Source organism: Suillus clintonianus (assembly GCF_016758775.1).
Source record: "Suillus clintonianus strain FC179 chromosome Unknown DEU56scaffold_2, whole genome shotgun sequence".
In the NCBI taxonomy this organism is placed as follows: Eukaryota; Fungi; Basidiomycota; class Agaricomycetes; order Boletales; family Suillaceae; genus Suillus; species Suillus clintonianus.
This window is the reverse complement of record NW_024539226.1, coordinates 1-14354: the sequence shown is the minus strand read 5'-3', so window position 1 is coordinate 14354 and position 14354 is coordinate 1. Positions and strand designations below refer to the sequence as shown.

The 14354-nt window shown below is 48.4% G+C and overlaps 5 protein-coding genes across 5 annotated transcripts; 2 read left to right on the top strand and 3 right to left on the bottom strand.

The window, feature by feature from the left end:
- Window positions 1-76: 76 nt before the first annotated feature.
- Window positions 77-6845, bottom strand: DEU56DRAFT_765208 (uncharacterized protein). Its single transcript, XM_041350979.1, has 20 exons — window positions 5418-6845; window positions 5229-5363; window positions 4904-5177; window positions 4668-4852; window positions 4112-4616; window positions 3942-4063; window positions 3683-3879; window positions 3308-3630; window positions 2802-3262; window positions 2649-2754; window positions 2400-2588; window positions 2179-2352; window positions 2026-2131; window positions 1641-1962; window positions 1306-1589; window positions 1043-1249; window positions 698-991; window positions 502-643; window positions 328-454; window positions 77-279 (listed from the first exon to the last, which is right to left on the bottom strand). Exons 1-20 carry the CDS (start codon window positions 6791-6793, stop codon window positions 136-138), a joined length of 5673 nt encoding a protein of 1890 aa, XP_041215000.1. The 5' UTR covers window positions 6794-6845; the 3' UTR covers window positions 77-135.
- Window positions 6846-6929: 84 nt separating this feature from the next.
- DEU56DRAFT_723154 (Deoxyhypusine synthase) lies at window positions 6930-8260 on the top strand (the record flags this gene model as incomplete). Its single annotated transcript, XM_041347759.1, has 6 exons — window positions 6930-7124; window positions 7181-7654; window positions 7708-7917; window positions 7964-7993; window positions 8050-8145; window positions 8198-8260. The coding sequence occupies 6 exons, from the start codon at window positions 6930-6932 to the stop codon at window positions 8258-8260; spliced, it is 1068 nt and encodes a 355-aa protein (XP_041214999.1).
- Window positions 8261-8308: 48 nt separating this feature from the next.
- DEU56DRAFT_936246 (14-3-3 domain-containing protein) lies at window positions 8309-9541 on the bottom strand (the record flags this gene model as incomplete). Its single annotated transcript, XM_041358817.1, has 6 exons — window positions 8309-8425; window positions 8476-8819; window positions 8871-9186; window positions 9245-9314; window positions 9367-9441; window positions 9500-9541. 6 exons carry the CDS (start codon window positions 9539-9541, stop codon window positions 8409-8411), a joined length of 864 nt encoding a protein of 287 aa, XP_041214998.1. The 3' UTR covers window positions 8309-8408.
- Window positions 9542-10708: 1167 nt separating this feature from the next.
- On the bottom strand, window positions 10709-13384 carry DEU56DRAFT_765193 (pyridoxal phosphate-dependent transferase). The gene is made up of 12 exons (XM_041350978.1): window positions 13063-13384; window positions 12676-13012; window positions 12424-12624; window positions 12324-12372; window positions 12207-12258; window positions 11991-12144; window positions 11895-11940; window positions 11733-11843; window positions 11621-11681; window positions 11345-11568; window positions 11089-11283; window positions 10709-11033 (listed from the first exon to the last, which is right to left on the bottom strand). Exons 1-12 carry the CDS (start codon window positions 13196-13198, stop codon window positions 10959-10961), a joined length of 1641 nt encoding a protein of 546 aa, XP_041214997.1. The 5' UTR covers window positions 13199-13384; the 3' UTR covers window positions 10709-10958.
- A 538-nt stretch (window positions 13385-13922) lies between these two features.
- Window positions 13923-14333, top strand: DEU56DRAFT_906203 (uncharacterized protein; the record flags this gene model as incomplete). Its single annotated transcript, XM_041356804.1, has 2 exons — window positions 13923-14088; window positions 14140-14333. The coding sequence occupies 2 exons, from the start codon at window positions 13923-13925 to the stop codon at window positions 14331-14333; spliced, it is 360 nt and encodes a 119-aa protein (XP_041214996.1).
- Window positions 14334-14354: the final 21 nt, after the last annotated feature.

Genomic DNA, 14354 nt, shown 5'->3' with positions numbered 1-14354 from the left:
AAGCTGACAACTAGACTCAGTTTTAGTTCTTCCTTTCTTTGACCAAATTACAGTCCATTGGATGAAAACATATAATTGAACCTGGGCGTAACCAATATTGTATGAGCGATGAAGTCTGGCGAAAAAAAAACAATGCTATGATGCCTCTACTACTACTATGCCTTGGGTCCGTCCAACTCTCTCGAAGTACATCTTCAGCCCCAGCCTGATTTCCGGTGCAACATCACGAGCAAGCAACCCGGTGGCTAATGGGTAAATCGCTGGGAGATATCTAACGAACTGCATATGTCGGTCAGCAGAGAAAATGGATTCAAGGCCATCACATACAGCTTTGTTGTCAAATCGACAGAACCCGTCCAATATCTCTGCGACAACTGGTGTCCAAGCGGTTATGTTCTTGGCCTGGGTGTCAGCACGCAGCTTGATGTAGTCCTGTAACACGCTCAAACCAAGACTGCCATCTGGGTCAAAAAAGGAATACAGAGTTGTTGTCGTACTTACGGCAAAAGACGTTCGGCAATCTGAGGGCGTGCGTTCTGGTGCTCCGGGCGCTCATCGAAGTACATCCTAAGTAAGATGTGCACCAAAGTTGCTGCACTGCTGGACTCTTGCTTAAGGAGATTGGGCAGGTGCTTCATGAATCCTTGATGACGGTAATCAAAAAAAATTCTGCTAGCACCACCAGAAACACGCTCACCAACTTTCCAGAGTCCAGTACGCAATTCCTTATCATCATTAAACATTCTAGCGAACTGATAGCTATGATCCAGAACCCCCATAAGACGTAGAAGCTGTTCTGGAGGGATGGTAGTATAGACAGCATCGTTCCGGAGCAAGTCATTAGTGGTTTCAATCAGTAATAACTGAAGAACACATTTGACAATTATTTGCTTGAAAATGCGACGTCGGTCACCAAGGGTGTGCTTGACTTCTTGAGGCCGATCGCCGGTGGGAGATAATGGGGCAGGGATGATTGCTTGGTCATTAGAATCTTTTTGAGGTGAAATTTAGCTTGTGCGAATTATCAACACATGGAACATACCGTTGACATCCGGAAGATCTGTTACAGAGCTCCCGTCGATCTCCACACGCAGACTTTCGTCAAAAAGTTGATGGGGAGTAGTTGTTCTAAAAAGCTTGACAAAAGTAGCTGCCACTCGTTCCCACCGAGCGGCGCTGAGCTTCTGCACGTTATTCTCCAGAAATTGTTGCAGGCACGATGTCCCAATACGAGCCAGGGTATCGTTTTCTGCGTTTAATACATGAGCAAGCGCTCAGCAACATCGCAACACCACATCAGCCTACCTTGACAGATACAAACACATAGAAGCTCCAGCAGTCCGTCGAGGAACCGCTCCAGGGTATCATAGAAAAACGTGTAGAGATCGATGAGGTCACGCAATGCCTGAATCATCGTAGTTGACAACCACACGCTCATGTCCTCCTGAGTGTTGAATCGCGACATATCTTGACTCGACTTCAAAACGGCGAAGATCGGGAAAAGTATCTCTCTGCAAACTGTATCCCAAAATTCCACAGTGAAAGATGATCCATAAGTTTTCAGCGTGGAAAACAGAGAATCCAGTGCGCTGTGTGTCAGGTGAGCTTGGTTAGAAAGTTCAAACCACGCAAGGACTCACAGGCGTCGTACTTCAAGGTCCTCCCCATTCATTATGATGTCATAGAACCCGAACAAGACAGGGAACCAGAACCTAATCATGATGTCATCGCCTTTAGATCCAACTGCTGGGCTCAGAGCACATTCAGAGCAGGTGAGCATGACCGGAATGACACCGCGCAACATGCCAATCGCCAACAAACTTATCTTCTGATACTTGCTGACCTTGCAAAACTCGGTGATGCAAACAGTCAGATCTGCAAAAGCACCATGGCGGACAATAGCAGCAAAATGTTCTTTGTTCAATCTCGTCACAATTTCGAATGCAGAATTCGCAATGCGTTCTAAGGTGGAGTAGTATAATTAGAACTTTGCACAAGGCAGGAGCATTCAGTGTTCGTCCTCACCGGTCAGCACTTTTGAAGCAGCCGAGAAGACACCAAAGAGTGTCCGCCATCCTGAACGCATATTCTGTACTCTGGCTTGTATCATTTGTTGGAGACATTGCAGAACCTATCGGGAACGTTAGTACCACAAAAATAGGTTGGTGCTCTGCGTACCATATCGCGAATATCGGGATTGGCGTTGTGAACCATCGTGTATTCGAAGGGCTTAAGGAAGTCCTTTTGGAACTTAAAATGGGGCAGCTCCTCCTTTTCCAAAAATCGCATGGATAACTGGCGGAGGGAATCCAATGCAAAGAAACCGACATGAGGATTGCTGTGACAGCAAACCTGCAAAGCTTGAGCAAATGTCTACGTTGGGATGTTCAATGTATTACCTGGTTGAAATGTTCTCCCAAAATATCCCAGAGATTCGACCACTCGAGACGGATACGGTTCATGTTGTAGTATGATATCTCCACGAGCTTTTGCAGACTGAACAAACGGGGATGTTGCGACATTCCAGACGACTGAATCTCCTCCCATGAAACATCACATAGAGCCCTCACGAAATCCACGATAGCAGTCTACAGATGAACAAGTCAACATCACACAGCAAGCGAATCAAATCAGGAAGGTGACCTCACCCCAGACAGGTAATGACTGAGTGAAAATACCATATCTGCTGCGACGGTGATGTGAGTCGACCTGCTCTCGTTGGCGAGTTCTTCTGCTGGAAGCTTCTTGGATCGACTGAGGAATAGTCAGCAAACGGCGGTGTATGTGAACGCATCGCCCACCCTTTCTTTCCACCGTCCGGAACTTCCACACCGCCACTAATGAGTTGCATGTGTTCTAGCTGCGACACGCACGACAGCACTTCGCGCCACGACCCTTTCAAATTGTTGCCTTCATTGACTGCGATATCCAGAAGCGTCTTGATAGCGTCCATATTCTTGGTTTTCATTTCCCCAAGGTTGTTGAGGAACGTGAATTTCCCAAGGGTAGTAACAAACGCATTACGTTCAAGTTCCAAATCGAAGAAGCATACTATGCGTATAGCATTCTTGAATCCATCCAAGCAGAGATCGACGATCTCAAGGTCATCCGTATTTTGAAGTGGGCCGGATAATCCAGCCAAGAAGGGTATCCATGCCACCTCAAACATAGGTCGAACATGAACGAAGTGTGAGGCGCTGAAGTATTGGTCTCCAGCACGAGATCCTCTTCGTTGAGATCGCATAAGCGTCCGGAAGAGTGCCTACAAGGGATTAATCAGGGTTCAATCGGAAGACTGGCAACTTACTTCAGTCTTGTTCGCCATGCCATTAGACTGCATCACGTATGCTTCCTTTTGAAGGTCCCTCCCCACGTTCGCCAAAACATTGGCAAGACCAGGACCCGTCGAGGGCAAGTTAATTGTGGCATCAACTTCGTCTTTCATCCTAATCTCATTGCCCTGGATGTCATCAAAAATGGCATTCAAGAATTCCTCCGGAAGACTCTCTCCATCATTGATACCGCGGTTGTTCTTAATGAAGCCGGTTTTAGTCATGCGATTTTTTATTTGAGGACTGTGAGCATCAGTATTGAGCAAGATGATGGAATACGCGAGAATGTAGGCAGCATCTGTTCGATGGCAGGTAAATGACTTGGACCCATTGGACAGATATCCACATACCTGCATTCTTGAAGGGCGTTTGAGCATTCCCGGCGATGTAGCGTTCAGCGAATTTGAGCATGAAACGATCGATCTTCTGAGCTTCCCCAGGAAGACGGAATGCCTGCAAAAACACACGAACAGCATCCACGAAGTCCAAGTTCCTGAAGTCCAGAAAGTCGACAAAAGCATGCATGATGGCAACATTGTGTTCATCTCTGCAGTGCAATGAGAGTCGTTATGGATGATGATGTGATGATGATGAATCGAGGATACTTACCCTTCACCAAGGTACTCGCCGATCATACTTTTGCTGAGGCCATCAGTGGTCAACAAAAATCCTGCGATATCGCGAGGCGACAAGCTTGGAATAAGTTCCATCTCGACCAAGAATTGGATGCCCTGATAGGAAATTAACTCTGCCCATCTAAAGAGTGAAACAAGACGAACGCGCTTGGGCTTGAAATTAAACTTCTTGATGCCCTCCAGCAGAGTTGTCTTTTTTTGCTTCGCGCTCTCAAACCTAGAGGGATCGTCTGCGGTGTCCGGAGTTGATTGCTGAAGGGCTTCCGTGCTTCCAGCAGAAGCGATCAACCTATCTAACGAAGGATCAGGCGTCATAGTGTCGGCTGCAATCTCTTCCCCAGTCTGGCTTCTTGAGGCAGGATCGGCGGTTGCAGATTCCGCAGGGGTTTTCCCAGCGGCTGTTCCCCAAGTCACAAGAGATCTGAGAACAGCCACCAAGCATTCAAGACCCTGCCTTCTAAGTTGCCCCTCGGAAAGACCCATGGTGGAAGTGTCCATGGTGCCGGATACAGTTAGTGCGCCCGACACGTGTGCCGTCGACGCTGAGCTCTTCGTCTGTGGCGGGAGCGCCGGGCTTGCAGGGTCATTCGTCTTTTGTTGCGAGGAAGTGTAAGGTAATGTAGCAATTTTGGAGATGATGTTCATAAGACTGATCATCAAGTTAGCTTTTAGCATGGATCCGTGATCCTCTGATACTTACTGCTCGTATATATTATCTGTAGCTTCGCTGTCGCAGTCATAGTTGAGATATATCTCCACCAAAGCCTGCGGGTCCTGGCAAAGCCTTGAGAGCGTTCCAAGGATTACAGCCTTCTGCTTGAGAGTTGAGGTCTTCATTTCCAAGATAGGAACGAATATCTCGTGCAATAGGACCTCGATCTCTTTCTGTTTGCAGAAACGAATGAGTCAAGAGCAGTTCATGGATAATGATAGTACCTTCAGCTTCGTTCGCATTCCTGATAACACTCGCCAAAAGATCTCCACGCTGACTTCGAACACTTGGGGCACGGGGCTAACTGCGTTGCGGCTCAAGCTGAGGCAAAGATATTGATTGACCCCCTGAACAAAAGTAGTTGCCTCGTTCGTGGAAGAAGAGTAGATTATGGCTTTCGGATCAACGAATAGTGCCATGTGCGAATTGAGGATGGTGAGCACGAGATGGAGAGACAAGAGTTTAGACCTCATGGCATGAGATTTGAGATCACGCTCGCTGAGCTGGGAATCAGTATCGTCGCGCTTGATGAAGCAAGTAAAAGCATACCTCTCCGTATTCAAGGGCTTCATTGTCAATTTGCACAAGGCTCGGAAAACCAGAAAGGCGTCCTTGATAAACATATCCTGCGTGCTCAACTCCCTTGCAGCGTGTCCATTTTCTGCGACCTCAGGTGTAGCAGGGCTGAAGACATATGTTTTGATAAGCATCGACAACTGTTACGGAACACATGCTTACGGCGCGGGACTAATCGTTCCTTCCGGAACGTCAGGATCATGAACAGATGAAGGGGGGGAAGGGACACCAGGATGTGGGGACATTTCAGCGGCAGATTCATATGGCAACGCCTCTGCCGTGAATTTCTCACCTCCGTTCGCCGAGAGGACGAAGCTAGAGTTTTGGATGTCAGTCTTCGGCGATCCTGGTGCTGGAATTGATGCCAACGAGTCGAAGGAGGCATATGAGCGTTGAGTTGTACCATCGGGACTTCTGCACCGCGTAAATATGTGATGCACCATTTGGGTCAGTCCTCCTTGAGCGACCATTTGATTGACCAGGTCCGTGCTGAGAAGAAATACGTTATAAACCGTGCGGACAGCCTTTAACAGTGACGAATGGTGTACGTATATAGTAGGCGAAAGCACTAGAGAGAGAAGCGCTTTGACAACCTGCAGAGAGACCGTTTCAGGGGAGGTATCACTATGGCATGTTGTGATGGTATGGACGACAAGGTCAACCAGGGAAGGCTGTGGAAGGCTAGAATGAGAAGCACCAGCTATCGAGCGTCTTCCTTGCAGGGAAGGTGACGGAGGCGGCGAAGGAAGTGCCTGTGCAGATGATGGCTCCGCAAAGAACGAGTACGAGATGAGCTTGGATATACAGTCCAGACTCGCTATCATGAGTTTCTCGCTGCGCGTCTCGCATGCCAGCCGTAGAGGCTCAAAAATTTCACGTGGACGATCACCACCTTGACCGACACGTATCATATCCAAGGCATTGTGTGCGCTCTCGCGGAGAGGTGTAGATCGTTTGGCCTCTTTTGAAGCCAGGATGATCTCTAAGGCGGAAGAAATGAGGACTATGGAGACGGTGTAACCCTTGGAAATCGTAATGGAACGCTTGTGAGACGCAGCGTGTGATGAACTGTGAGCACTAGATGGTGTTTGAGGTCGGTGTTCCTCGTAGCCATTTGCTTGTGCGGGTGTGCCTGGCGTCCCAGGACGATGTTGATGAGAATCCGTGGAACCTCTTTCTGGCTGCAGCCGGGGACTCTTTGCTGGTGGTGTTGGCGGTGCTTGCTTTAAAGGAAGAGCTTCCACGACTGTGCCTGTGTCCTGAACCTCTGGCTGAGAAACAACGGCGACATGAGACACGTCGGGAGCGGTTTCAGCCTCTTCCTCCACTACTTCGGAAAGCGGAGGAGCAGACGCGAGCCTTGCTTCATCCACATCAGCTAAATTTCGGACGACGGCAACTGCAGAGGGAGGTGCAGAGTCCTCGACGTTATGAGTAGCATTATCATCCACAACGATAGGTATCTCCTTGCGAGCACCGACAAGCTCCTCGTCGACTGTCGAATTTGTTGGCGGTTCAGTGACGGCGTCGTCCACCATGTTCAATGCGGGCAGTGACTGCTTCGCAGAGAGGTTCCAGTTACTGAATGTAGCCCCAAACGCCGAGTATGTGTCTCCGGACTTTGCCGTGAGGCAATATATTATTTTTGTCAGATTTTCGTCTCCTCCATCAAGTATGTCTACCGCAGTGCCTGCACAAGCATCTGCAGCGGTGCTACAACCTTCCGAGCCCATCCCGGATTCGGCGATATCTGTCCAAGGGCCTGATCTCGAGAAAGAACCATCCCTTCAGGGACTTCTTAAAAGTTATGAGCGGATCGGATTTCAGGCAAGCAGCCTCGGAAGGGCAATTGACATCGTTGACAAAATGGTGCGTGCTCATAGTTTGCAGGGCCTATGTGACGTACTGAAGATATATCCGTTTAGCGGAAATGGCGTCTATCTGACGAGCCTATCTCGGTTGATGAGTCTGAAGATTACCTTTCACCAGAGATCAGAGCACAAACACGATGTGACATCTTTCTGGGGTACACATCCAATCTGATTTCGTCGGGTTTGCGTGAGATCATACTGTACCTCGTCAAGCACAAGCACGTTGCTGCGATCGTCACAACTGCAGGTGGGATCGAGGAGGATTTCATCAAATGCCTCGGCAAGACTTACCTGGCCGACTTTAACATGGACGGCGCCGACTTGCGAAGCCGAGGAATGAATAGGATAGGGAATCTCATTGTCCCCAACGATAATTATTGCAAGTTTGAGGACTGGCTGTTGCCCATCCTGGATACCATGCTGGCTGAGCAGCAGGCAACCGGGGAAGTATGGTCCCCAAGCTCATTCATCCGACGACTAGGAAAGGAAATAAATAACGAAGAATCTGTTTATTACTGGGCTTATAAAGTGAACGCATGCATAATTTGCTTCCACTCGCACCAGCTGAGCCCCACATTCAGAACGACATACCCGTGTTCTGCCCCGCCCTCACTGACGGCTCGCTGGGGGACATGATATATTTCCATTCTTTCCGGAATCCCGGGCTTATATTGGATATTGTTCGCGACATCCGCGCTTTGAACGAACTCTCTAGAAAATCAAAGAAAGCTGGGATGATTATCCTTGGTGGAGGAGTTTGCAAACATCAAATCGCGAACGCAATGCTAATAGTAAGTTATATTGTCAATAACATCATTCGAAGTCTGACCCGCCTAGCGAAATGGTGCCGATTACTCTGTATACATAGTCAGTATTTTCAAACACAAGCACTCGGCCGCACTGATGTCATTCTTCGCTCACAGAACACAGGTCAAGAATTTGATGGCTCAGACTCTGGCGCCCGACCAGATGAGGCGGTCTCCTGGGGTAAAATTCGTGCCGATGCGGAGTCTGTCAAGGTGCCTTCGTTTGATGTTTTGTCTTGTAATAACATCTCATGTGGAACCTCAGGTGTTTGCTGATGCAACACTAGTATTTCCGCTTCTTGTGGCTGCAACATTTGCTCAAGATTAGCTCCTATCATGCGATGTACGGTATGTGTTGGAATGCATTTCTTCAATTGCGAGACAAATGATGTGGCATAAATAGGGTTCATGACGGGAGACTAGACTAGACATCGTGAAAAAAGAAAAGACAAGCTGCATGTAGTCCCAGCTTAGGGTCACTTGCTGACAGCATCTGCGTGTTTTAATCAGTGACAGAACACTACATCCGGAGACAACATTTACCTCTTTGCATCTCACTGGACCATATTACAAGATCGTCTCTCAGAAGCTGAAGGATCATCATCGAATCACGCATGACTTGCATCGATGATGAATCGTCTAGGCATGCGACCGCTTCGTCGAATGCATGTTTGCCCAGGTGACATGCTCTCTCTGGACTCTTACGGACGTCGTGGTAATAGACGGCAAAATTCAGAGCCAGACCCAATCTTGTTGGATGCGTAGGCTCCAGCATGGCAAGTGCATGCTTGTACGCGAATTTGTATGCGGCAAGTGACAAATCCGAATACCGACTGCGTTCTTGTTGCTGCGCGAATTCAGCGAGGTATCGATAGTAATCGCCCTTCCTGGACGCAACGATGGGACAGTGATCAACATAGACCAGAGAAGGAGCTCACAGCTTATAATAGAATACGGTCTCTTCCCCAGCTTTGGCTGTAGCCAAAAGGCTATCGTTCAGCAGTTTCACGATGTCTTTGCAGGCATCTGTAAGTTCCTTCTCAATGCGAACCCGCTGACGACGGATCAAGGCAACCTGATGCTTTGACTGTGTAGAGGGTCTAGCAGACTCAAGCTTCTCCAAAGAATCGACCACTCTCCAACTACTACGAAGTGAGTTTGTGATGTTTTTGTAGGCAACGGAGAGGAGGTTCCTCTCCTCGATGGTCAATGCTCCGTACGTCTGCGTCAAGCCTTTGATCTGCGCCACGAGATCTAATGAAACCGACAGCCTAGAATAAGAACGGCATGTAGGAATGTTGCATGGACGGACCTTCATAACGCTCCGCCTCCTCTGCGACCTTGGCGAGTAGCAAGTACTCATCTCTGGATATTACGCGTACCTTGAAGAACGGTTGGATATGCTACTGCGACACCCCAGGATGAAACACTCACAGGCATCTGTATAAATCGAGCAGGATGGGAACAGACAGCAGACGTTGCTGCGCGTCCCGCTGCCTTTTCTATGCCCTTTATGGGTTCTGGGCAACGAGGGCACTGGTTTGCGCTCCAAAGCCTCTGAATTCACCGCAGCCGCAAGGCACGACGAAGGACCGATGGAACGCATCATTGTGAAGAGTTGATCCCGAGAATGTTACAGCATCATACCCTGGGCGCAGGGCAAGTCTTGATCGTGGCAGTGATAACTGGGTTCAGGGTTCGCTATTCAGTCTAGAAGAGGCGCCTCGTGTCCGATATATATGAACTGTTCGCTATTCGGCATTTCCATCGTGGCAATTAGACCCCGACTTCGAGGCATGTGAACAAACAAGGTCACCGAGAGCGCCCGGCACTTAACTTTTGCTTGTCTCCCGCATTTGCAGCTACACATTTCGTCCCCTCATCGATATCGTTGAATCCCCTGTATAACGTTCAAGTTGTTTCGGTGTGTATCTCTACAGTATTTCAAATGGTTAACTTGTACTTCAACTTGTGGTGCAGTTTGACTGCCTTGTACACACGCGCACGGATGACACTCATATTTATCACGGCGCGTCCCTCGTTCACTTTTGTGGATATTCAGGTGACGGTGGCATCCTAATCGTTGATCTTCGATACTGCATTACAAACTCATTTGCATGCCTCGTCAGCAGTATTTTGTCTGGAGCCAGAAGAAGATCATTCTCTGAATCGTGCCGCACTGCCTTTATGACAATATATACATCGAATGGTGTAAGTTTTCCGCTCAGTGGTGTTCTAATATCGATGATTGCGTTAACGGTTGTCAGACCTTGTGATCGGAAGTCCATCACGGTAAAGCGTAGGCTAGAGTGAATCGCATGTGTCCGCTTCACAACTTCTTCACGACCACTCACAGAACGGCCCGGGGATGTTTGTTGCGATGACAGCAATAGAAGAACACCGGGATCTAGCATTGGTGCAGTTTACATAGTAAACTAGATGACTAAAACACTCTTGTTGACTGCACGCTCGATCATGTTTGGGAGTAATGCACTCTCATTCCAAGTTGTCCGGCTTTCATTTTTCTCCATCAGCGATTAACCCAAATCGCCATCGTTAGGCTACACCACACGATGATGGCACTTCATTCAATAAACGTCCCAAAAATTGCAGACGTGCCTTAGACATCTCCAACGGCCATCACTGAAAACCCCACCTTCCGAATATCGTACCATACAAATGTTCTCCTTCGAGTTTATAGCTTTCTGCAGTCGATTCGGTAGATAAGTGCAACTAAATTGGCACCATCGCTGAGCGCTGAGTACCTCTCAATCACCGTCACTTTAACTTGTTTTCAAATTGTGATATGTGATGCACGACAACGAGTATTCACACAACACTTCTGACGCCTCGTCTACACTGCCGGCAAAAGTCGGCCCATTGTCTATAGCGCTCGTTGGAGATATACATATATAATCCAAGTGCCCCGTGAATAAACCACGGCACAGCAGAGCATAGAAAATAATAGGTTGTGACGCATAAGAGAAAACAAAATCGAGAAGATGTCCCAACCGCCAAAACAGCAACTACAGGCCCTCCTCTTCAAAGAACTCTCGGACAACTCGACCAAAAATAGTGACCGCTTTCTTGAGGTCGGGTAACTTCGGGATCAAGTCGTTAGCAGAGCGTTCGAATGCATTGGATTTGCAAACTTACATCGACATTACTAAAACTGATGCGGAAGTGGCCGGCGTTGGTGTTCTCAGAGTCCCCGTCCAACGCATTGGCTGCGAACATCCATCCTGGCCCAAACAATACTCCGTTCTCCGCCAACTTCGTCCATAACTTCGTTTCCAAGGTATCTTCATCTCCCGGGGTAAATGAGGGATGTTGGTCGAGATGAAGTTTCATCTGACACGCGAAACTTAGAATGGACACCACATGCAAGCAAACAGGTTGAGCCGCGACCTACCCATACGAACATTCCCGCAACTGGTGGAACGAAACTGAACATCGTACGATTCCGGGTCGAGTATTTCTCGGTCATACTCGTGCTCTTCTTGACTTTGGACGAAGCCTCGTACGCGATACAGCCTTGCCAGACGCCTGCGACAGCAGGAACCGCATTCAAGTGGAACTCATCTGCGAGACAATCAATAAAGAAATTGCGGCGTTGCTGATACTCTGTCCGCAGACCTTGAGGGAATTGCGTCAATGGTGATTCGAATGGGTGAACACATTTACGCACCCCTGAGCCAGCGGATGTAACCATCGTAGGTCCAATGCGTCAAGATCTTTGTTATAACAGCCTGTAAAATCGTTGTAAATATGACCATTCGACGAGGGAGCAGCACGAATACCTGTCCGAAACCACACGGAGCCTGAGTTGATGTTTCTCCTTGCCTCTCCAACCTCTCTGCAAAGACAGGATTGCACGTGAACCATCCTAGTCGACTACCAGGAGCAATGGTCTGATAAATGGTCGTCAACGACAGTATGTAAATGTATATTCTGTGCGTTACCTTGGAGAAGGTATCGAGACGAATCACGCGGCCCTGGTAGTCAAAACTGGACCGAATTGTGAAACGGAATAACGAGACAAAAGGAAGGGTCCATACTTCAAGAAGCTAGGGTTCAGAGTGGAGACATATCGCTTGGATTCTTCGGCTGACGGTTTCCCAGAAGCCGTTGCACCAGGGGACCTGTCGCCTTTAAATGTGTAATCTCCTAGTTGAAGAAAATAATATGGATCATCTTCGACAATTATCACATCTACGCGCCCAGGTCAATTAGCTAGCCGAATAAGCCAATTCCTCTTAAAACAGTGTGCTCACCGTATTTGACACAGATATCATAAATCTGCTTCTTGCGTTCAACGCTCATCGTCTGCATGCATCAATCGTGAGAATCCATTCCCAGGCCGGTCTACAAAAGAATATGCGCATGCTTACCGAGCCGCTTGGGTTCTGTCCGACAGGCACGATGTACATAACATGAGGCCTAAGGGAGGTTCAGATACGGGCAAAATTCCGCATTTGTAAACCATCTTACCTTGGCATCTGGCGTGAAACTGGGTCCCACTGCGACAGCAAGTTCTCGAGTGCATCGCTCTTCATGCCTAATCCATCCATGGCCACAGGTACAGGCTTGATATTGGAAGGGAGCATCGACGCAATGGCGGAGGGGTAAGTCCACTCTTCACACAGCACGCCCTCGCCAGGGTTGCACAGCGTCGTGACGGCTCTCGACCACCTGAATTGCTATCATTACAAACTGGATCGTACCGTAATCGAACTGGCGCACCCATCTGTATTACCAGTGTCTATGAGGACTGTCCAGTCCTCAAAAGCTGGTTGATAGACCTCGGAAATAAAGTTCTTCAAGAAAACTTGCAACTGTTGCTGTGCGATTGCTGCACCGTATTGGAGAGAGCTTGCAAGGTTGATATCCCCGTCAACGGTAGTGTACTTGGGAATGGTGACAGCCTGAGTCTTCTCCTTGGTTGCATTCTGGCTACCGAACAGCTTCCATAGCCATGTAAACGAGGTAGACGACTCAATCGGAGCGAGAGCAAATGACTCTGGCACCAAAACGTTGGCAGAAATGTCAGAGACGGGGAAATACGCAGGACTAGGCAGGCCTGTCAAGTCAAATTAGATATGATCAGTTTATAAAACGAGAAGTGTTGACCTCCTCCGAGGGCCAGAATTCCTGGCTGTGAGAAGTACTTCATGAGCCCCTTCAAGGGAGAGGTTGCCCTAGCCTTGGATAGCTCGGAAAGGTGGTGGGATAGGTCAATAGACTTTGTGCGCTTCTCGACACTCATGGTGACAGGATAAGAGTGGACGAAGGACTTGTGAGGTCTAAAGCGAATACTACGAGTCTGCTGTGACTGATAGAATTACGATAAGCGTCAGTATAGCATTGGGGAAAGAGCGCGCTATACATAAGTGACGGGGGTGGTTCCCACACACTGGCAGTGGCACACACAGTAATGGGCATGAATTACTTCACCTGAGTGACATAAGATCTCACCTTTATATAGCTCGGTGCCTAATTTGGTCTCCGGGGGTTATAACCCTCGAATCCATTACTCCGCTACACCAGCAATACCACCAGCGTTACCTCGGTACTTCAGGTGTACATAGCCTGGGGATTAGATCATTTAGATAACAATAGATAACGATAATCTCCCTGATAATGATTAGATTAATAACAACGCGTCCCACGAGTCCCGTGACTTAAATAGATAACAATAATTGATTAGATCAATAACAACGCGTCCCACGAGTCCCGTGACTTATCGTTTGATCAACAACGTCTCCCACGAGTCCCGTGACTTATGTTTTGACAGCCGTGCTGCTCGTCGTCGGACACAACGAGCTCAACCCACCCACCCAGCACTCTAACCTTTTCTGAATGATTGCCTCAAGGCATCGTGCTAGCATGCATCGCATCGCCACCGGAAGATATCGGCTACGTGGCACCACATGGGCACGTTGCGTCAACGCCTCTTCGCTCTTCTCCACTGCTTTCACCTTCTCTCCATCATGTCTCATCGGCGTGGTAGGCATGTAGCAGCCTCAAAACTCAAGGTCCCCTCTTGGAATTCGGCATGCAACTTCGCAAACGCATGGGAAGGGCAATTCAAGTCTGGTGCTCGAGTTGCTAAGGAGGTGCAGGACGGCCTGAAACAGCGTCGAGGCTACCTGATGTGTGCGTAATCAAGTCTCTCCTGTTCGTTTATTTTATTGATCTTTTCAATAGCATTACCTACAGATACACGCAGGGCATTTAGCAGCATCGCTGCGAGTTCAGGCGCCCTCCCTGATGACAACATGGGTTTTCTGACTTCTGAAGACCACTGGCACGATGAAATCGACCATGATATATCTCATGAAGGAGGCGAATACGAGGATGCAGTTAGTTGTGCATTGCAATTCGCAGCCCAGTCAAAGTAAGTTTGCCGATCATTTTGTTGG

Bases quoted from the DNA above. Each gene is read 5' to 3' on its own strand.
- DEU56DRAFT_765208 (XM_041350979.1), bottom strand. From the start codon at position 6,793: ATGGTGGACGACGCCGTCACTGAACCGCCAACAAATTCGACAGTCGAC. The intron at 644-697 runs GTGAGCGTGTTT...ACCGTCATCAAG, and splicing joins TACTGGACTCTGGAAAGTTG to GATTCATGAAGCACCTGCCC. The intron at 280-327 runs GTATGTGATGGC...CGACATATGCAG, and splicing joins GTCGATTTGACAACAAAGCT to TTCGTTAGATATCTCCCAGC.
- DEU56DRAFT_765193 (XM_041350978.1), bottom strand. From the start codon at position 13,198: ATGAGTGTCGAGAAGCGCACAAAGTCTATTGACCTATCCCACCACCTT. The intron at 12,145-12,206 runs GTGAGCACACTG...CTGGGCGCGTAG, and splicing joins TGATATCTGTGTCAAATACG to ATGTGATAATTGTCGAAGAT. The intron at 11,682-11,732 runs GTATTCGTGCTG...ACGATTTTACAG, and splicing joins CTCCGTGTGGTTTCGGACAG to GCTGTTATAACAAAGATCTT.